The sequence below is a fragment of the Bombina bombina genome, chromosome 5 (genome assembly GCF_027579735.1).
Source record: "Bombina bombina isolate aBomBom1 chromosome 5, aBomBom1.pri, whole genome shotgun sequence".
Classification (NCBI taxonomy): Eukaryota; Metazoa; Chordata; class Amphibia; order Anura; family Bombinatoridae; genus Bombina; species Bombina bombina.
In genome coordinates this window covers 541,804,109-541,826,906 of record NC_069503.1, presented here as the reverse complement: position 1 = coordinate 541,826,906, position 22,798 = coordinate 541,804,109, and the positions used below count along the sequence as shown (strand labels likewise).

General features: G+C 39.2%; 1 protein-coding gene across 1 annotated transcript in view; it reads right to left on the bottom strand.

Moving 5' to 3' along the window:
• FYCO1 (FYVE and coiled-coil domain autophagy adaptor 1) overlaps positions 1-22,798 on the bottom strand; it is a 439,711-nt gene that overhangs the window by 94,318 nt on the left and 322,595 nt on the right. Inside the window, exon 14 of the mRNA XM_053714489.1 lies at positions 15,565-15,688. Within this exon, the coding sequence (XP_053570464.1) occupies positions 15,565-15,688 (124 nt within the window). The remainder of the gene's footprint in view (positions 1-15,564; positions 15,689-22,798) is intronic.

Below are 22,798 nucleotides of genomic sequence, written 5' to 3'. Positions count from 1 at the left end.
AAATTAAAACGTTTTACCTTTGACCTATTTAGCACAACTAAGCCTATGTGGATCAACTTAGCAGGGTTTGAAGACACCACAATTTTAACTAATTTTCCAATTTATTTATATTACCAAATTTACTTTGTGCTCTTGGTATCTTTTGTCAAAAAGCATACTCAGGTAGGCTCAGGAGCAGGAATGCACTACTAGGACCTAGCTTCTAATTGGCAGCTACCCATATATGCCTCTTGTTATTGGCTTACCTGACGTGCTCAGTAGCTTCCAGTAATGCATTACTGCTCCTTTAACAAAGGATACAAAGAAAAAATAAAATACATTTGATAATAGAAGTAAATTGGAAAGTTGTTTAAAACTGTGCACTATATGAATCATTACAAAATGCTGTGTTTCATGTCATTTTAATATAAGCTGGGAACACATAATTTCAACACATTTTGTTGCTTTGTTGAAAAGTTGCAGGCCAGTATTTTTTTTAAACCTAAACCCAGTGGCCTCTATTTATCAAGGTCTGTCGGACCTGATCCGATAGTGCGGATCAGGTCCGACAGACCTCGCTGAATATGGGGAGCCGTATTCAGCATTGCACCAGCAACTCACAAGAGCTGCTGGTGCAACGCCGCCCCCTGCAGACTCGCGGCCAATCGGCTGCCAGCAGGGAGGTGTCAATCAACCCGATCGTACTCGATTAGGTTGAATTGTGGTGATGTGTGCAGGCGGACAGGTTATGGAGCAGCGGTCTTTGTGACCGCTGCTTCATAACTGTGTATAATGGCAATAAAATGAATTAAATAAGTAACTAAATAAATAAATAAAAATGGGTAACAAATGGAAAAGTAACAAAAAATTGCTACAAAAATGTAAATGGAAAAACTAAATGCATCAGCCTTGGCACACACATCGGGCAGGTACTGTGGTATAGGAAATGTAACACAACGACAACCAACCTGTAAAATGCTGTCTCAGTCTCTTAGCATATTAACCAGCTGATAAGATAAAAACATTTTGACTCAAAACAAATTAGAAAAACAAAACCACAACACAAATGCCAATAATGGTTACAAAAAAATGTAGTTTTAGAGAAAATATTTCAGTATTTTCATATTTTTTCTTTCACAGTTAAGTGTTTTAGTTTTATGTTAGCAGTTCAAATTCTTGTATTTTAAAGCATATACATATTTATTTATTTTTTACAAACATATATACTATACCCTCATAAATAGAGTAGACAAAGCTCGCCACTGTCAATTTGTTAGCAAATAGTGTGTTATTTGCTGTATCCTATCACCTCAGCTGAGGCTAACCAGGGGCAGCTATGTTGCAGGGTGAAGTCTGCAGGGCGCATTTCCAAAATTCAGAATTGGAAACCTCCAAATTAACGGAAAAGGGTGAAAAATAAAAGTACATTGCAGTGTTTTTTTATGCATAATTGAAGTGTTTTTTGTATGCATAATTAAACATAAATTATAATCTAAAGCTTTTTTTACGTCTTTTAAACGGACATTAAATACTCTGAGATGGTAATATAAAACATTAAATTATATATATATATAAATTATATATATATATATATATATATATATATATATATATATATATATATATATATATATATATATATATAAAAACAACTCTACAATTTACTTTCATTATTTATTTTGTCCCCTTTTCCTGTAATTCCATTCTGAAGTTGTCAGCATTTCACTTCAGTTTCTGTTAGAAACGGAAGTGCAGAACACTATTATATTCCAGTGATTCTAGTGACCTATTTATAACTGTCCCTAATTGGCTGCAGCAAAGAAGGTAAATAATGAAACTTTATAAAAATATATCTACATGTTATTCTCAGACTAATCGTTTATTTGAACACATAATTCTACCAAGAATTTATTAAAGTGAAGGTAATGTTTGACGAATCAGTGCCCAGTTTTTAATAATCCTATTAAAAACAGGGGCACTTTAATGAATCAAACTTTTAATTTCACTTGTTTTGTTCAAATACTTAACTTTTAATCCTGACAGCAGCTGCAGCGCTTCCTCCGCCAGCCCAGTCGCAAGCCCTCTTCGTGGGTGCAAAATGACGAATCTGACTTCCTCCAATCATGGCGTTGCCTCAGGTCATGATTCTCCCGGGGGGAAAGCTGTGATTGGAGGAAGCCGGATTCATCATTTCTGACGTATGAAGAGGCTTCCGATGGCCGGGGGAATCGTTGGAGCGGCTGTCAGGATTGAAAGATAAGTAAGTATTTGAACAAAACAAGTCAAATGTAAAGGTTGATGAATTAAAGTGCCCCTGTTTTTAATAGGATTATTAAAAACTGGGCACTGATTCGTCAAACATTAAATTACAAGTTAAGGGACAGTCTACACCAGAATAAAAAGTTAAAGGGACAGTCTACACCAGAGATAAGGGGGCAGACTGCCCCCTTTTCTATGTGCTTTTTACAGACTTGTATTTTAGCCAATCAGTGCTGGCTCCTAGGATCTCTACGTGTGTGAGCACAGTGTTATCTATATGAAACACATGAACTAACACCCTCTAGTGGTGAAAAACTGTCAAAATGCCCTGAGATGAGAGGCGGCCTCAAGGGCTTAGAAATTAGCATATGAACCTCCTAGGTTTAGCTTTCAACTAAGAATACCAAGAGAACAAAGCAAATTGGTGATAGATTTAAATTTGAAAATTGTTTAAAATTGCATGCCCTATCTGAATAATGAAAGTTTGTTTTGGACTAGACTGTCCCTTTAAGTGGAAAATATTGCTTCAGTGAAAGCAATATTTGCTCTCAACTTAGTCATACCAGCGCACAAGTGAGGTGCAATGCGAACACAACCTCACATTCACATTGCACAGAAGCTATGCACTCACAAGAGAACACTTCCATAGGTTCCAATGAGAGCCTCGTTCTCATGCCATCAGACATGGCATGAGAACTTGCACAGTGAAAGGGGTAAGTCACACAGCGATGGGCAGCAAATATAAATATATACAGGTATACCTCACTTTACAGAGCTTCACTAATACAGCGCTTTGTGGAGCTGAAGTTCAACCACTAAGGATTTTGAAACAGTGCTGTAATCTTCGTGAGATTGCGAGAAAAGTGACTGGCACCATTTTGTTATGCGCAGTTCACTCTGTTTACAGCCTTACAGTGCAATCTGTGTCTCAGTGTTATAGTCTGGCAAAATGTACTACAGTAATTGTCCCTATTTTACAGGTACTGTATTTATTGAATACTAATTGAATACTGTGCTGTGCTAGTGTTAAACTAAATGTAGCACTATTGCACCCCTGATATATGTTAGTTCAAACATGTTTTCAAGTTTTTAAACACACTGGCAAGTGAAAAGAAAGCTAAAACTGCCTTGTTTCACTTTAAGGCGGATTTCACTTTACAGCGGGGCTCTGGTACCTAACCCGCTGTATGAGCGGGGTATACCTGTATGTATATGAATATATTGACTTCTATGGAGGAATATGTTATCGAGCATGCATTCTAAGTTCGGCTTTTTACGCGCATTGGGTTAGCGTGCAAGAGAAAAATGCTTACTTGTAATAAGAGTCCTACCCGACGCACGCAAAAAGCTTACTTCTAGTGGAGTTAGTGCAGGAGCGTTAAATACCACTCCATGTGTAATCTGGCCCAAAATCAGTGGGGGCTGATAAACATCATTTTTGTTCTTTTTCATAAGATGGTGACAGTCTACAACAACATCCCAAGTGTAATTTAATACCCAAGTAGTGAAGTCTATGAGACCAACATGCAGTAGGGCGGGCAAAATACAGGTAGGCAGATGTGTTACTGATCAGGCACAATGGTTTACAGTACTTTTCAGTAGAGCCACAAATGTTGCAATGGTAGAGTCTGGCAAATGTATGCAAGGAAGACTAAGTAGATGCCTTACAGATATGATTATGATATATCAGAAATATATCATTATGAAAGGCCCAAGATGTAACCACTGCATTGGTGGAATGAGCAGTAATATGCTACCTACTACCAAGTACTCCTTTCTGATAAAAGCAGCTAAGGTAACAACAGTAGCCTTATGACCCTTGCAAGATCCCAAAAAATGAACAAAAAGTGTAGAAAGTCGAAAGAGTTCTAACAACATCCAAATTGTGAAGCAGCCGCTTCTTAGAAGCTGGGCACATGTAAAGCCGAACAATTGCCAGATTATTAGTATATGTGGATGCCACCTTAGGAAAAAAAATAATAGCTGGTTCTCAAAACAGCTTCATCCTGATGGATCAGTAAAGAAGTCTTGCAAGAAAGAACAGAAAGCTTGTTCCGCAACCTAGCCAAAATGACTAGTATTAACCCCCGCTCCCCCAAAAAAACAACTTCTACAACAAAACCTGAAGATATAACTACTGCATGGGTTCAAACGGAGGAGCTTGAAGTACCCTCAGAACCAAACTGAGATTCCGAATGAGGAATAGCTGTCTGAATAACAGGTTACAGTTTTAATTCAATTGTAAAGTTCTAGCAATCTTTCAATGATACACAACAGATAGGGCATAAATCTGACCCTTAAGATAACTAGCTGTCAAACCTCCATACCATCCAGAGGAAAGTCTAGTACTCTAGGAATTTAAAAGAATTTCCAATGGTACACCATGAAAAATAAGTCTTCCACACCTTGTGGTAGACGTCACTGGTCGCAATCTTTCTAGTTTTAATCAAGGTTTTAATCACTGATTTGGGAAATAGAAAGTAGAGAGATGCTTAGGAGCAGACTTAAAGAATGTATAATCTTAGTTACAGGGTTAGCAGGAGAGGGCATTTCTTCCACCTCCAAAGCACTTAATCTGATGTAATCTTCCTAGTTTAGTGGAAACTAGACAGATCACTCAGAAGATGAGATCCTTGAGAGACATGCATGTAAGAATAAGCTCTTTCTAGTGTAGTTATGCATTTGTGCTTAGCTGTGGGAGACAGAACAGTCATACATTCAGCCACAGCACAGATGATGTATACCATAAACTTAGGAGATATCTCAGTAGAGCTCCTAGATAAACAGCCCTGGTTGGCAACAGACCTCTGACCACACCCTGACCTGCAGGCAGAGCAGAAAAACACTCTCTAAGATTGGATATAAGCTCACAAGAGTCACAGAACTGAGCAGGGGGGCACAGTCATATCTTTGCAAACCAAAGAGAAATATGAGGGGGCTTACGTGATCTGTAGATCTGCCTATTTAGCTGCATTCAATTTATCCATAATAAGGGAGAAAAACAATCAAAGGATGAAAGTATGGCACACACTACAACTGTATAATCTCCTCAGAGAAGAGCTAAAAAAAATACCCTGGCACAAGCAAATGACATACAGGCTAAATAAATATGCAAGAGCACAAAAATGGTACATTTCTATATTAAGCAATGACATGAAGCTCTGAAATACTGTAAACAGCGCTCACCACCTTCATGTACAGTAAGAAACCAGCCTCTGAGTTCAAAGATGGCAATCATGGCAATGAAAGATGGGAGATAACCCATGATGCCACACACACCAACACTTAACCTGATGTGTGATACTTTAGAAGTAGACCTTAATGATTTCAGGTCAAATTGCTATGAAAATAGTGCATTTTGAGTGAGGCCACAATTATGTCTCTGTTTTACAAGACTATGCGCCCTGCACTTATGATGATATTTGGCAGCAGAGGCCAATTTACTTTAAAAAAATGTAAAAGCGGCGTCTCAGAGGTGATATGATAACATTATACAAATCTAAACAGGAGCAATATAAGCAAATATCAGCTAACCTGTTCATCACTAGGACTGTACAATGGACATGAGGTCATCAATTGAAACCTGAGGAACAGAGAGGTTCTTTACAGTAAGAAAAATAAAGATATGGAATTCTCTGCCCCATGAGGTTGTTTTAGCAAATTCCGTAGATATGTTAAAAAGAAAGACTAGATGATTTTTTGGGAAAGCAGCATCAACAGGAACAGTTAGAATTGACATCATAGTAGTGTGTAGAAATCAAGAAGGATTTTTACCTTTAGGGCACAATTGGAAATCACTTCAATTTCTTTTTGTCTTCTTCAAGCAATAGTTTAGTCAAAATTAAACGTTCATGATTTTTCTTTGTTCTCTTGCTATCTATATATGAAAAAGCAAGAATGTAAGCTTAGGAGCCGGCCCATTTTTGGTTCAGCAACTGGGTAGCACTTTCTGATTGGTGTCTAATTGTAGCCACCAAATTAGCAAGCACTACCCAGATGCTGAACCAAAAATGGGCCGGCTCCTTATAAATTCAAATAAAGAGAACAAGAGAACAAAGAAAAATGGAAAATATGAGTAAATTAGAGAATTGCTTAAAATTGCATGCTCTATCTGAATCATGAAAGTTTGATTTTGACTAGATTATCCCTTTCATGATTTACAGTAGTGGCAGGAATGTGCGAAATGTCCTTTTCTTTCATGTAATTGGCAAGAGTCCATGAGCTAGTGACGTATGGGATATACAATCCTACCAGGAGGGGCAAAGTTTCCCAAACCTTAAAATGCCTATAAATACACCCCTCACCACACCCACAATTCAGTTTTACAAACTTTGCCTCCTATGGAGGTGGTGAAGCAAGTTTGTGCTAAGATTTCTACGTTGATATGCGCTTCTCAGCATTTTGAAGCCCAATTCCTCTCAGAGTACAGCGAATGTCAGAGGGATGTGAAGGGAGTATCACCTATTGAATGCAATGATTTCCCTAACGGGGGTCTATTTCATAGGTTCTCTGTTATCGGTCATAGAGATTCATCTCCTACCTCCCTTTTCAGATCGACGATATACTCTCATATACCATTACCTCTACTGATAACTGTTTCAGTACTGGTCTGGCTATCTGCTATATGTGGATGGGTGTCTTTTTGGTAAGTATGTTTTTTATTACTTAAAGGGCCACTGTAAGTAAATATTTTCTATGCCTAACTACCCCAAATACGCTTTTTATCAATAGCATTTCATTAACATATCTCTACCGTATATCAGAAATCTTGTCTGCAAATTTAATTGTTTTCCAAACCCACTCCGTGGGTATCCTTTGCTCTGTACCAATCCGTTTACAATACCTAGGTTTCAAAATGGCGCTTTAAACACAAAGTTATTGGTTTAAGTATTTTGAACACGCAGTGCTGAAAATAGTGGGCAGGATAACGTGACATCATCGGCGAATAAAAGATATAACTTTTAGAACGTTATGAAACTTCGTTTTGGAGAAAATATAGGTCAGTAGGTTTTAATTAATGTTTATTAACTTTAATATGTTAGTTGTTTAGCTTAAAAATTATAACAGAAAGTAATCCTTTAAGACACCCCAGCTATGGTCTGGCACTTTATGCATTTATATAAAGTTCTAAATATATGTATTGTACTTATATTTGCCATGAGTCAGGTTCATGTATTTCCTTATGCAGACTGTGAATTTCATATTTGGGAAATTAAACATATTAAGAAATATTTTTTTCTTACCTGGGGTTTAGTCTTTTTTCAAATTGACTACTTTTTTTACTTCGAATTGCGGGCAGCATTAGGCCCGCAGGTGCGCCAAATGCTAGACTTTATTGCGTCATTCTTTTGCGTGAAAAGTACGTCCGTTGACGCTAGTCCGTCACTTCCGGCGTCGTAGTTGACGCGGAAGTCTTACACACGGTTGCGTCGTTAGTAACGCAAGTGTGTCATTTCCGGATGTTATTGGCGCCAAAAAATTTTCTTTCACGTTGTGCGTCATACTTGGCGCCAAATTTTTCAGTAGTTTTATACCCCATTGCTGTTTGCCTCTTGCCTTTCTCTATGTCAGAGGGCTATGCTGTTCGCATTTTTTCCCCATTCCTGAAACTGTCATATAAGCAAATTGATCATTTTGCTTTATATGTTGTTTTTTCTTTTACATTTTGCAAGATGTCTCAATCTGATCCTGCTTCAGAAGTATCTGTTGAAACGTTGCTGTCTGACATCGGTTCTACCAAAGCTAAGTGCATTTGTTGTAAGATTGTGGAAATTATATCTCCGAATGTCATTTGTAATAGTTGTCATGATAAACTTTTACATGCAGATAGTGTTTCCATCAGTAATAGTGCATTGCCAGTTGCAGTTCCCTCAACTTCTAATGTACATGATATACCTATGAATTTTAAAGAATTTGATTCTATTCAGAAGGCTTTGTCTGCATTTCCGCCTTCTAATAAATGTAAACGGTCTTTTAAAACTTCTCATAAAATAGATGAAATTTCAAATGACCGGCAACATAATGATTTATCCTCCTCTGATGAGGATCTATCTGATTCAGAAGATCCTTCCTCAGATATTGACACTGACAAATCTACTTATTTGTTTAAAATTGAGTATATTCGTTCTTTGTTAAAAGAAGTGTTAATTACTTTGGGTATTGAGGAAGCTAGTCCTCTTGACATTAAGACTAGTAAGCGTTTAAATGCTATTTTTAAACCTCCTGTGGTTACTCCAGAGGTTTTTCCTATTCCTGATGCTATTTCTGATATGATTTCTAAGGAATGGAATAAGCCAGGTACTCCTTTTATTCCTTCTTCAAGGTTTAAAAAATTGTATCCTTTACCAGCAATTTTTATAGAGTTTTGGGAAAAAATCCCCAAAGTTGATGGGGCTATTTCTACTCTTGCTAAACGTACCACTATTCCTATGGAAGACAGTACTTTGTTTAAAGATCCTTTAGATAGGAAGCTTGAATCATATCTAAGGAAAGCCTATTTATATTCAGGTCATCTTCTCAGGTCTGCAATTTCTTTGGCTGATGTTACGGCTGCATCAACTTTTTGGTTGGAGAATTTAGTGTAACAAGAATTGGATTCTGACATATCTAGCATTGTTCGTTTATTGCAACATGCTAATCATTTTATTTGTGATGCCATTTTTGATATTATCAAAATTGATGTTAGATCCATGTCTTTAGCTATTTTAGCTAGAAGAGCTTTGTGGCTTAAATCTTGGAATGCTGACATGACATCTAAATCTAGATTAGTATCTCTTTCTTTCCAAGGTAATAATTTATTTGGTTCTCAGTTGGATTCTATTATTTCAACTGTTACTGGAGGAAAATGGGTTTTTCTGCCTCAGGATAAAAAACCTAAGGGTAAATCTAAGGCTTCTAACCGTTTTCGTTCCTTTCGTCAAAATAAGGAACAAAAATCTAATCCTTCCCCCAAGGAATCTGCTTCCAATTGGAAGCCTTCCTCAAATTGGAATAAATCCAAGTCATTTAAGAAACCAAAGTCAGCCCCTAAATCCGCATGAAGGTGCAGCCCTCATTCCAGCTCAGCTGGTAGGGGGCAGATTAAGGTTTTTCAAGGATTTTTGGATAAATTCTGTCCAAAATCAATGGATTCAGAGCATTGTCTCTCAAGGGTATCGAATAGGATTCAGAGTAAGACCTCCTGTGAGAAGATTCTTCTCTCACGTATCCCAGCAAATCCAGTAAAAGCTCAGGCTTTCCTGAAGTGTGTTTCAGACCTGGAGTCTTCAGGGGTAATCATGCCGGTTCCTTTTCAGGAACAGGGTCTGGGGTTTTAATCAAATCTATTCATTGTCCCAAAGAAGGAAAATTCATTCATACCAGTTCTGGATCTGAAAATTTTGAATCGCTATGTAAGAGTACCAACTTTCAAGATGGTGACTATAAGGACTATTCTGCCTTTTGTTCAGCAAGGACATTATATGTCTACAATAGACTTGCAGGATGCATACCTTCATATTCCGATTCATCCAGAACATTATCAGTTCCTGAGAATATCTTTTCTAGACTAGCATTACCAATTTGTTGCTCTTCCGTTTGGCCTAGCAACAGCTCCAAGAATCTTTTCAAAGGTTCTAGGTGCCCTACTCTCTGTAATCAGAAAGCAGGGTACTGCAGTGTTTCCTTATTTGGACAATATCTTGGTACTAGCTCAGTCTTTACATTCTGCAGAATCTCACACAAATCAACTAGTGTTCTTTCTTCAAAAACATGGTTGGAGGATCAATTTACCAAAAAGTTTCTTCATTCCTCAGACAAGGGTCACCTTTATAGGTTTCCAGATAGATTCAGTGTCCATGACTCTGTCTCTAACAGACAAGAGACGTTTGAAATTGGTTGCAGCCTGTCTACACCTTCAGTCTCAGTCATTCCCTTCAGTGGCTATGTGCATGGAAGTTTTAGGCCTCATGACTGCAGCATCGGACGTGATTCCTTTTGCTCGTTTTCACATGAGACCTCTCCAGCTTTGCATGTTGAATCAATGGTGCAGGGATTATACAAAGATATCACAGTTAATATCCTTAAATCCCAATATTCGACACTCTCTGACATGGTGGTTAAATCACCAGCGTTTAGTTCAAGGGGCTTCTGTTGTTCGGCCAACCTGGACTGTGATCACTACAGACACAAGTCTTTCAGGTTGGGGAGCTGTTTGGGGATCTCTGACAGCACAAGGGGTTTGGAAATCTCAAGAGGCGAGATTACCACTCAATATTTTAGAACTCTGTGCAATTCTCAGAGCTCTTCCGTTTTGGCCTCTGTTGAAGAGAGAACCGTTCATTTGCTTTCAGACAGACAATATCACAACTGTGGCATATGTCAATCATCAGGGTGGGACTCACAGTCCCCAAGCAATGAAAGAAGTATCTCGGATACTTGCTTGGGCGGAATCCAGCTCCTGTCTAATCTCTGTGGTGAATATCCCAGGTGTAGACAATTGGAAGGCGGATTATCTCAGCCGTCAGACTTTACATCCAGGGGAGTGGTCTCTCCATCCAGATGTGTTTTCTCAGATTGTTCAGATGTGGGGTCTTCCAGAGATAGATCTCATGGAATCTCATCTAAACAGGAAACTTCCCAGATACCTGTCCAGGTCCAGGGATGTTCAGGCGGAAGCAGTGGATGCGCTGACACTTCCTTGGTGTTATCATCCTGCTTACATTTTTCCGCCTCTAGTTCTTCTTCCAAGAGTGATATCCAAAATCATCATGGAACAATCGTTTGTGTTGCTGGTGGCTCCAGCATGGCCACACAGGTTTTGGTATGTGGATCTTGTTCAGATGTCCAGTTGCCAACCTTGGCCACTTCCGTTAATGCCGGACCTTCTGTCTCAAGGTCCGTTTTTCCATCAGGATCTCAAATCATTAAATTTGAAGGTATGGAAATTGAACGCTTAGTACTAAGTCATAGAGGTTTCTCTGACTCAGTAATTAATACTATGTTACAAGCTCATAAATCCGTCTCTAGAAAGATTTATTATCGAGTTTGGAAGACCTACATTTCCTGGTGTTCTCATAAATTTTCTTGTCATTCTTTTAGAATTCCTAGAATTTCACAGTTTCTTCAGGATGGTTTGGATAAGGGTTTGTCTGCAAGTTCCTTGAAGGGACAAATCTCTGCCATTTCTGTTTTATTTCACAGAAAGATTGCTAAACTTCCTGATATTCACTGTTTTGTACAGGCTTTAGTTTGTATTAAGCCCATCATTAAATCAATTTCTCCTCCTTGGAGTCTTAATTTGGTTTTGAAGGCGTTACAGGGTCCTCCATTTGAGCCTATGCATTCTTTGGACATTAAACTACTTTCTTGGAAAGTGTTGTTCCTTTTGGCCATCTCTTCTGCTAGAAGAGTTTCTGAGCTATCTGCTCTTTCTTGTGAATCTCCTTTTCTGATTTTTCATCAGGATAAGGCGGTTTTGCGGACTTCATTTAAATTTTTGCCTAAAGTTGTGAATTCTAACAACATTAGTAGAGAAATTGTTGTCCCTTCTTTGTGCCCTAATCCTAAGAATTCTTTGGAAAGATCCTTACATTCTTTGGATGTGGTAAGAGCTTTGAAATATTATGTTGAAGCTGCTAAAAATTTCAGGAAGACTTCTAGTCTATTTGTTATATTTGCTGGTCCTAGGAAAGGTCAGAAGGCCTCTGCTATTTCCTTGGCTTCTTGGTTAAAGCTTTTGATTCATCAAGCTTATTTGGAGTCGGGTCAGGCCCCGCCTCAGAGAATTACAGCTCATTCTACTAGATCAGTCTCCACTTCGTGGGCTTTTAAGAAAGAAGCTTCAGTTGATCAGATTTGCAAAGCAGCAACTTGGTCTTTTTTGCATACATTTACTAAATTCTACTATTTTGATGTATTTGCTTCTTCAGAAGCAGTTTTTGGTAGAAAAGTTCTTCAGGCAGCTGTTTCAGTTTGATTCTTCTGCTGATGTTTTAAGTTTTTCTTTTCATTATGAGAATAACTTATATTTTGGGTTGTGGATTATTTTTTCAGCGAGAAATGGCTGTTGTTTATTTTTATCCCTCCCTCTCTAGTGACTCTTGAGTGGAGTTCCACATCTTGGGTATTTGATATCCCATACGTCACTAGCTCATGGACTCTTGCCAATTACATGAAAGAAAACATAATTTATGTAAGAACTTAGCTGATAAATTCATTTCTTTCATATTGGCAAGAGTCCATGAGGCCCACCCTTTTTATGGTGGTTATGATTTTTTGTATAAAGCACAATTATTCCAAATTCCTTTGCTGATGCTTTTTACTCCTTTCTTTATCACCCCACTACTTGGCTATTCGTTAAACTGAATTGTGGGTGTGGTGAGGGGTGTATTTATAGGCATTTTGAGGTTTGGGAAACTTTGCCCCTCCTGGTAGGAATGTATATCCCATACGTCACTAGCTCATGGACTCTTGCCAATATGAAAGAAATGAATTTATCAGGTAAGTTTTTACATAAATTATGTTTTTCAACCTTTAATTTTTGGTTTACTCAATTTAACAATGTTGTAGAATTTAATATTTAATTGCACAGTGTTTCAGTATTTTTTTATGTATGATGGATAATCATATAATAAAGTGGTTTTCAATTGGCAAGTCAAGATTTATCTGACTGGTTAGTCTAAAGCTGTCTCACTATATTCTGTAAAAATTATAGTTTCTGGCCTCCAAATCTGGAGGCTGATAAGGAAGATGATTTTATTAGTTTTACAGTAAACTATTTAGATTTTTTTTTTTTTTTGCTGTTAAAATATAAAGAAAATAGCACATATCATACTGTGGAGCTGAAGAATCATCTTAAAATGTTAAACAGATAAGTTATGACACAAAGTACGTGCATTTCTGTTTCTACTGCCACACAGGAAATAAATTTGCTTAACCTGCTGATTTTTTTTTAGCTAAATGCCTGTGGTTCCAATAATATCATTTATTTATAAACTGTGCTATACATTGATGTAAATTTGGTTAGCACCACTGTTATAGAAAGACATTTAATTTTTTTTCTGCAAATAAACTTTTTATTTTTTTAATTAAAGACATAACTAATAATTTAAAGGACAATATTACTTAACAGGATGTAAATGTAAAACAAATAAACTTTTATGCCCCAGATTGAGCATGCAATTTTAACAGAATTCTCAATTTATGTATTATTAAAATTGTTCTCTTGGTAACATTTGTTGAAAAGCATACCTAGGTAGGCTCAGGAACAGTACCGCTAGCTAGTTACTGTTAGCTATATACATATGATTCTTGTCATTGGCTCACCAGGAATAGCACATTAGAACATTTTCTTTTTGCCTGGCTATGTCCTTTTAAAGGGCCATGATACCCAAATGTTGAAACACTTGAAAGTGATGCAGCATAGCTGTAAAAAGCTGACTAGAAAATATCACCTGAACATCTCTATGTAAAAAAGAAAGATATTTTACCTAAAAAAATCCACAGTAGCCACATCCCATTGTAAAGGACTTCTAAGCAGCAAATCAGTATGTCTGTCCCGGGACAGCGAAGGGAGTGAGCTTACTTGCACACTCATCTTATTTCAATATTCAGTTTAAGGAAGTTTACTATGAAATCTCAAGAGAGTTAAGTGAAATCTCATGAGATCACAGAAAAAGAGTTCATGACCTCAGCACTGTTGATGCGGATTGGCTGCTGTTCATTTCTTCATTTATTATTATTTTTTACCTGCAGCTGGGCAGCAGCTGAAGTATAACTTTTTACACAGAACTTACTCTGCTGAGCTGAGGAGATTGTAAGATAAAATATCTTCCTTTTTTACATAGAGATGTTCAGGTGATATTTTCCTGTCAGCTTTTTACAGTTATACTGCATCAGTTTTAAGTGATTTAGCATATGAGTATTACATCCCTTGAAGCAATTATTATTAACACTGATTTTGATAGCAGTGACTTGTTCTGCCCATATCCCAGGATTTCCCTTTCTGTATTCATCCCTATCACTTTACAGTGTCATATTCCACCCAGTGCTCTGTCAAAATGAATGGCAAAATAAGCATATTTCTCTGGAATGCTCTGGCAACATGGTATCTTGGACATTCATTTATTAAATTGATTTAGATGAGCAATAACTGTATTTTATTTTTTTACAGAAATATTGTGTCAAAAGTTGACTGAAAGTTTGGAGTCAAGAGTCTCTGCCACTTCTCTAAAACCACAGGATAAATTCCAAATGACTCTCAATGGAAACAAAATGGAGGTGGGGAAGCACAGAGGAGGAAAAAGAAAGACAGTGGCATCTCTAAAAATGAAGGGCCAGATTACAAGTGGAGCGCTAACAGGTATGCGTGAGCAAAAAGTGGTCTATCGCCATTGTTTGCGTGTGTCAGGGTTTTTGGTCATTTTACAAGTTGAAAGTAAACGCGATCGCTAAGTTCAGCTTTTAATGCGTGTCTGGTTAGCGACCAGGCGATAGCATTTTACTTTCAACTTGTAATATAAGCGCAACCTGACGTGCACAAAAAGCTTACTTCTAGTGCAGTTAACGCTCGTGCAGGAGCATTAAATAGCGCTCCACTTGTAATCTGGCCCTAAATGTGGAGAAGGTACTTCCAGGACCTTCACTGGTCATTTGTGGGTTGGGCCATGTCAGTAGCGTGTGGTGGTGACTATGTAACTGGAAAGCAAGGGATAGAAACATAGATTTTGACGGCAGATAAGAACCATAGGCCCAACAAGTTTGCCCAATATTTCCAAAAAGTATAAACTTATCTAGTTCATAGTATAGCCTAATGCTTATCCCTGGAATTCTTGAGGTTTCCCACAGTGTTTGTCATTACCACCTCTTGTGGACATTTATTGCATCAATCACCCTTTCTCTGAAGAATTGTTTCCGCAAGTTACTCCTGAATCTACTACCGTTCATCTTGAGATCATAACCCTTTGTTCTTGAATAATGACCACCATTTAGGGGAGGCATTTGGCGGGCCCCCTGATCGTGATCAGGGGGCCCGCCAAATGCCTACCCTAAATGGTGGTCATTATTCAAGAACAAAGGGTTATGATCTCAAGATGAACGGTAGTAGATTCAGGAGTAACTTGCGGAAACAATTCTTCAAAGTGCTGATTAACTTTATAAAGACAGTGGCGTGCCACTGTCTTTATAAAGTTAATCAGCACTTTTTTCATTAATACAGGGATACGCATAAAGTTATTTTATTCAGTTGCATTATATGCATAGAACACAAAACAGCTGCAATCTTGCAATCTTCCATTGAAATAAAACATTGCATAAGAGATAAATTGGTACCTTAATGTATTAACTTACATTTCTGCAGTACATTGACCTAATAAATCTGCTTCAATATGAGAAGAGGCGCATTCTTGCACTTGGTTAAGTTCCTCATCTGTGATAATATCAAAAACTGTGTCTTGTTTGGATTCTTCTGTAACTAATATAGATTAAAAAATATTTTAAGAAAACAAAAGTAAAAAAATATAAATTACAAATATGTTGTATTTATCATAAAGTGCTCTACAGAGCAGTTCAAACATTAAATTGCTTTCCTTAAAAAAATATGGTTCACATCAAGGCACAGACCTGAATATCAAGGTCAAATACACATCCTAGCAACTCTGTTAATATTGATGGAATTAATAAATGCTGAATGAATATACCACTGACTATTAAGGTCCCCTGTCACAACTATGGCTCACTATGTGAACCAGTAATATTAAAAAGGGCCCAATATATGGCAATTAAGCTTGTATTATGGTCTCTTTGTACTTAAATGGAAATTAAACTCAAAAAGTTATACCCCGTTTAAGTGCTAGGTTACAGTTAAAGGGCAAATGATAGCGCAGATACGATGTATCGTATCATGTCCGCCGCACAGTGATAAATGCCGACAGCATACGCTGTCAGCATTTATCATTGCACAAGCAGTTCTTGTGAATTTGTGGGCAATCAGAGCAGTCGGACGAGTTATGGATCAGCAGTCTTCAGACCGCTGCTTCATAACTTCAATTTCTCGCAAGCCTGAAAGCTCGGGTGGAAAATGGGGCATCAAAACACATGAAAACGCTATAGAAATAAAAGTTTTAAATTATATATAAATTAGTATATATATTAGTTAACACTTATTAAACAGGTTTATTAATAGAAAACATAATTTATGCTTACCTGATAAATTCCTTTCTTCTGTTGTGTGATCAGTCCACGGGTCATCATTACTTCTGGGATATAACTCCTCCCCAACAGGAAATGCAAGAGGATTCACCCAGCAGAGCTGCATATAGCTCCTCCCCTCTACGTCAGTCCCAGTCATTCGACCAAGAAACAACGAGAAAGGAGTAACCAAGGGTGAAGTGGTGACTGGAGTATAATTTAAAAAATATTTACCTGCCTTAAAAACAGGGCGGGCCGTGGACTGATCACACAACAGAAGAAAGGAATTTATCAGGTAAGCATAAATTATGTTTTCTTCTGTTATGTGTGATCAGTCCACGGGTCATCATTACTTCTGGGATACCAATACCAAAGCAAAAGTACACGGATGACGGGAGGGATAGGCAGGCTCATTATACAGAAGGAACCACTGCCTGAAGAACCTTTCTCCCAAAAATAGCCTCCGAAGAAGCAAAAGTGTCAAATTTGTAAAATTTGGAAAAAGTATGAAGCGAAGACCAAGTTGCAGCCTTGCAAATCTGTTCAACAGAGGCCTCATTCTTAAAGGCCCAAGTGGAAGCCACAGCTCTAGTGGAGTGAGCTGTAATTCTTTCAGGAGGCTGCTGTCCAGCAGTCTCATAGGCTAAACGTATTATGCTACGAAGCCAAAAAGAGAGAGAGGTAGCAGAAGCTTTTTGACCTCTCCTCTGTCCAGAATAAACGACAAACAGGGAAGAAGTTTGGCGAAAATCTTTAGTTGCCTGCAAGTAGAACTTGAGGGCACGAACTACATCCAGATTGTGTAGAAGACGTTCCTTCTTTGAAGAAGGATTTGGACACAGGGATGGAACAACAATCTCTTGATTGATGTTCCTGTTAGTGACTACCTTAGGTAAGAACCCAGGTTTAGTACGCAGAACTACCTTGTCTGAGTGAAAAATCAGATAAGGGGAATCACAATGTAAGGCTGATAACTCAGAGACTCTTCGAGCCGAGGAAATAGCCATTAAAAACAGAACTTTCCAAGATAACAATTTTATATCAATGGAATGAAGGGGTTCAAACGGAACACCCTGTAAAACGTTAAGAACTAAGTTTAAACTCCATGGCGGAGCAACAGCCTTAAACACAGGCTTGATCCTAGCTAAAGCCTGACAAAAAGCCTGGACGTCTGGATTTTCTGACAGACGCCTGTGTAACAAGATGGACAGAGCTGAAATCTGTCCCTTTAATGAGCTAGCTGATAAACCCTTTTCTAAACCTTCTTGTAGAAAAGACAAAATCCTAGCGATCCTAACCTTACTCCAGGAGTAACCTTTGGATTCGCACCAGTATAGGTATTTCCGCCATATTTTATGGTAAATCCTTCTGGTAACAGGCTTCCTAGCCTGAATCAGGGTATCAATAACCGACTCAGAAAAACCACGTTTTGATAAAATCAAGCGTTCAATTTCCAAGCAGTCAGCTTCAGAGAAGTTAGATTTTGATGCTTGAATGGACCCTGTATCAGAAGGTCCTGTCTTAGAGGTAGAGACCAAGGCGGACAGGATGACATGTCCACTAGATCTGCATACCAAGTCCTGCGTGGCCATGCAGGTGCTATTAGAATTACTGATGCTCTCTCCTGTTTGATTTTGGCAATCAATCGAGGAAGCAGCGGGAAGGGTGGAAACACATAAGCCATCCCGAAGTTCCAAGGTGCTGTCAAAGCATCTATCAGAACTGCTTCCGGATCCCTGGATCTGGACCCGTAGCGAGGAAGTTTGGCGTTCTGGCGAGACGCCATGAGATCTATCTCTGGTTTGCCCCAACGTCGAAGTATTTGGGCAAAGACCTCCGGATGAAGTTCCCACTCCCCCGGATGAAAAGTCTGGCGACTCAAGAAATCCGCCTCCCAGTTCTCCACTCCCGGGATGTGGATTGCTGACAGGTGGCAAGAGTGAGACTCTGCCCAGCGAATTATCTTTGATACTTCCATCATTGCTAGGGAGCTTCTTGTCCCTCCCTGATGGTTGATGTAAGCTACAGTCGTGATGTTGTCCGACTGAAACCTGATGAACCCCCGAGTTGTTAACTGGGGCCAAGCCAGAAGGGCATTGAGAACCGCTCTCAATTCCAGAATGTTTATTGGCAGGAGACTCTCCTCCTGATTCCATAGTCCCTGAGCCTTCAGAGAATTCCAGACAGCGCCCCAACCTAGTAGGCTGGCGTCTGTTGTTACAATTGTCCAGTCTGGCCTGCTGAATGGCATCCCCCTGGACAGGTGTGGCCGATAAAGCCACCATAGAAGAGAGTTTCTGGTCTCTTGATTTAGATTCAGAGTAGGGGACAAATCTGAGTAATCCCCATTCCACTGACTTAGCATGCATAATTGCAGCGGTCTGAGGTGTAGGCGTGCAAAAGGTACTATGTCCATTGCTGCTACCATTAAGCCGATCACCTCCATGCATTGAGCTATTGACGGGTGTTGAATGGAATGAAGGACACGGCATGCATTTTGAAGCTTTGTTAACCTGTCTTCTGTCAGGTAAATCTTCATTTCTACAGAATCTATAAGAGTCCCCAAGAATGGAACTCTTGTGAGAGGAAAGAGAGAACTCTTCTTTTCGTTCACTTTCCATCCATGTGACCTTAGAAATGCCAGAACTAACTCTGTATGAGACTTGGCAGTTTGAAAGCTTGAAGCTTGTATTAGAATGTCGTCTAGGTACGGAGCTACCGAAATCCCTCGCGGTCTTAGTACCGCCAGAAGGGCACCCAGAACCTTTGTGAAGATTCTTGGAGCCGTAGCCAATCCGAATGGAAGAGCTACAAACTGGTAATGCCTGTCTAAGAAGGCAAACCTTAGATACCGGTGATGATCTTTGTGGATCGGAATGTGAAGGTAAGCATCCTTTAAATCCACAGTGGTCATGTACTGACCCTCTTGGATCATGGGTAAAATTGTCCGAATAGTTTCCATTTTGAACGATGGAACTCTTAGGAATTTGTTTAGAATCTTTAAATCTAAGATTGGCCTGAAAGTTCCCTCTTTTTTGGGAACCACAAACAGGTTTGAGTAGAACCCTTGTCCTTGTTCCGACCGCGGAACCGGATGGATCACTCCCATTAATAACAGATCTTGTACGCAGCGTAGAAACGCTTCTTTCTTTATCTGGTTTGTTGACAACCTTGACAGATGAAATCTCCCTCTTGGGGGAGATAATTTGAAGTCTAGAAGGTATCCCTGAGATATGATCTCTAGTGCCCAGGGATCCTGAACATCTCTTGCCCAGGCCTGGGCGAAGAGAGAGAGTCTGCCCCCCACTAGATCCGGACCCGGATCGGGGGCTCTCGGTTCATGCTGTCTTTGGGGCAGCAGCAGGTTTCCTGGCCTGCTTGCTCTTGTTCCAGGTCTGGTTAGGCTTCCAGCCTTGCCTGTAACGAGCAACAGCTCCTTCCTGTTTTGGTGCAGTGGAGGTTGATGCTGCTCCTGTTTTGAAATTCCGAAAGGGACGAAAATTAGACTGTCTAGCCTTAGCTTTGGCTTTGTCTTGGGGTAGGGCGTGGCCCTTACCTCCTGTAATGTCAGCAATAATTTCTTTCAAACCGGGCCCAAATAAAGACTGCCCCTTGAAAGGTATATTAAGTAATTTGGACTTAGAAGTAACATCTGCTGACCAGGATTTTAGCCACAGCGCCCTACGTGCCTGTATGGCGAATCCTGAGTTCTTAGCCGTAAGTTTTGTTAAATGTACTACGGCCTCCGAAATGAAGGAATTAGCTAGTTTAAGGACTCTAAGCCTGTCCGTAATGTCGTCTAGCGTAGATGAACTAAGGTTCTCTTCCAGCGACTCAATCCAAAATGCTGCCGCAGCCGTAATCGGCGCGATACATGCAAGGGGTTGCAATATAAAACCTTGTTGAACAAACATTTTCTTAAGGTAACCCTCTAATTTTTTATCCATTGGATCTGAGAAAGCACAACTATCCTCCACCGGGATAGTGGTACGCTTAGCTAAAGTAGAAACTGCTCCCTCCACCTTGGGGACCGTTTGCCATAAGTCCCGAGTGGTGGCGTCTATTGGAAACATCTTTCTAAATATTGGAGGGGGTGAGAACGGCACACCGGGTCTATCCCACTCCTTAGTAACAATTTCAGTTAGTCTCTTAGGTATAGGAAAAACTTCAGTACTCGCCGGTACCGCAAAGTATTTATCCAACCTGCACAGTTTCTCTGGTATTGCAACGGTGTTACAATCGTTGAGAGCTGCTAAGACCTCCCCTAGTAATACACGGAGGTTCTCCAATTTAAATTTAAAATTTGAAATATCTGAGTCCAATCTGTTTGGATCAGAACCGTCACCCACAGAATGAAGCTCTCCGTCCTCATGCTCTGCGAGCTGTGACGCAGTATCAGACATGGCCCTAGTATTGTCAGCGCACTCTGTTCTCACCCCAGAGTGATCACGCTTGCCTCTTAGTTCTGGTAATTTAGACAAAACTTCAGTCATAACAGTAGCCATATCTTGTAATGTTATCTGTAATGGCCGCCCAGATGTACTAGGCGCCATAATATCACGCACCTCCCGGGCGGGAGATGCAGGTACTGCCGCGTGAGGCGAGTTAGTCGGCATAACTCTCCCCTCGCTGTTTGGTGAAATTTGTTCACATTGTACAGATTGACTTTTATTTAAAGTAGCATCAATACAGTTAGTACATAAATTTCTATTGGGCTCCACCTTGGCATTGGAACAAATGACACAGATATCTTCCTCTGAGTCAGACATGTTTAACACACTAGCAAAAAACTTACAACTTGGTTATAATCTTTTTTAGTAAAAACGTACTGTGCCTCAAAGAGGTACTGAACGATTAAATGACAGTAGAAATAATGAACTGAAAAACAGTTATAGCATCAAACTTTAAAACAACACAACTTTTAGCAAAGGTTTGTTCCCATTAGTAAAATAACAATAATTAAATTTGACATAAAAAATGCAAAGCAACGTTTTTATTCACAGTCACTATAAGAATTCTCACAGCTCTGCTGAGAGAATTTACCTCCCTTCAAAGAAGTTTGAAGACCCCTGAGATCTGTCAGAGATGAACCGGATCATGCAGGAAATATAAAAGTAACTGACAGGAATTTTTTGATGCGTAGCAAAGAGCGCCAAAAACGGCCCCTCCCTCTCCCACACAGCAGTGAAGAGAAACGAAACTGTCACAAATAAAAGCAAAAAAGGCTGCCAAGTGGAAAATAATGCCCAAATATTTATTCACACAGTACCTCAGCAATGTAAACGATTCTACATTCCAGCAAAAAACGTTTAACATGAAAAATAGTTATTAAAAGGATTAGTGACCTTTAACAGAGTAGTTCCGGTGAAATACCATCCCCAGAATACTGAAGTGTATACATACATGTCATTTTTAACGGTATGGCAGGATTTTCTCATCAATTCCATTCAGAAAATAAAAACTGCTACATACCTCAATGCAGATTCATCTGCCCGCTGTCCCCTGATCTGAAGCCTTTACCTCCCTCAGATGGCCGAGAACAGCAATATGATCTTAACAACTCCGGTTAAAATCATAGTAAAAAACTCTGGCAGATTCTTCCTCAAACTCTGCCAGAGAAGTAATAACACGCTCCGGTGCTATTGTAAAATAACAAACTTTTGATTGAAGTCATAAAAACTAAGTATAATCACCATAGTCCTCTCACACATCCTATCTAGTCGTTGGGTGCAAGAGAATGACTGGGACTGACGTAGAGGGGAGGAGCTATATGCAGCTCTGCTGGGTGAATCCTCTTGCATTTCCTGTTGGGGAGGAGTTATATCCCAGAAGTAATGATGACCCGTGGACTGATCACACATAACAGAAGAAAACAGGTTCTGTAGCATGGGAATGGATCAAATTTGTATGTGTATGTGCATATGTGTAGCTATGTATATATGAAATATTTTATACTTAAAGGGACACTCAGGTCAAATTAAATTTTCATGATTCAGATACAGCATGTAATTAAAATCAACTTTCCAATTTACTTCCATTAAAAAAAATGTGCACAGTCTTTTATATTTACACTTTTTGATTCATCAGCTCCTACTGAGCATGTGCATGAATTCACAGACTATACGTATATGCATTTGTGATTGGCTGATGGCTATCACATGGTACAGGGGGAGTGGAAATAACATAATTTATGCTTACCTGATAAATTTATTTCTCTTGTGGTGTATCCAGTCCACGGATCATCCATTACTTGTGGGATATTCTCCTTCCCAACAGGAAGTTGCAAGAGGACCACCCACAGCAGAGCTGCTATATAGCTCCTCCCCTAACTGCCATATCCAGTCATTCGACCGAAACTAGCCGAGAAAGGAGAAACCATAGGGTGCAGTGGTGA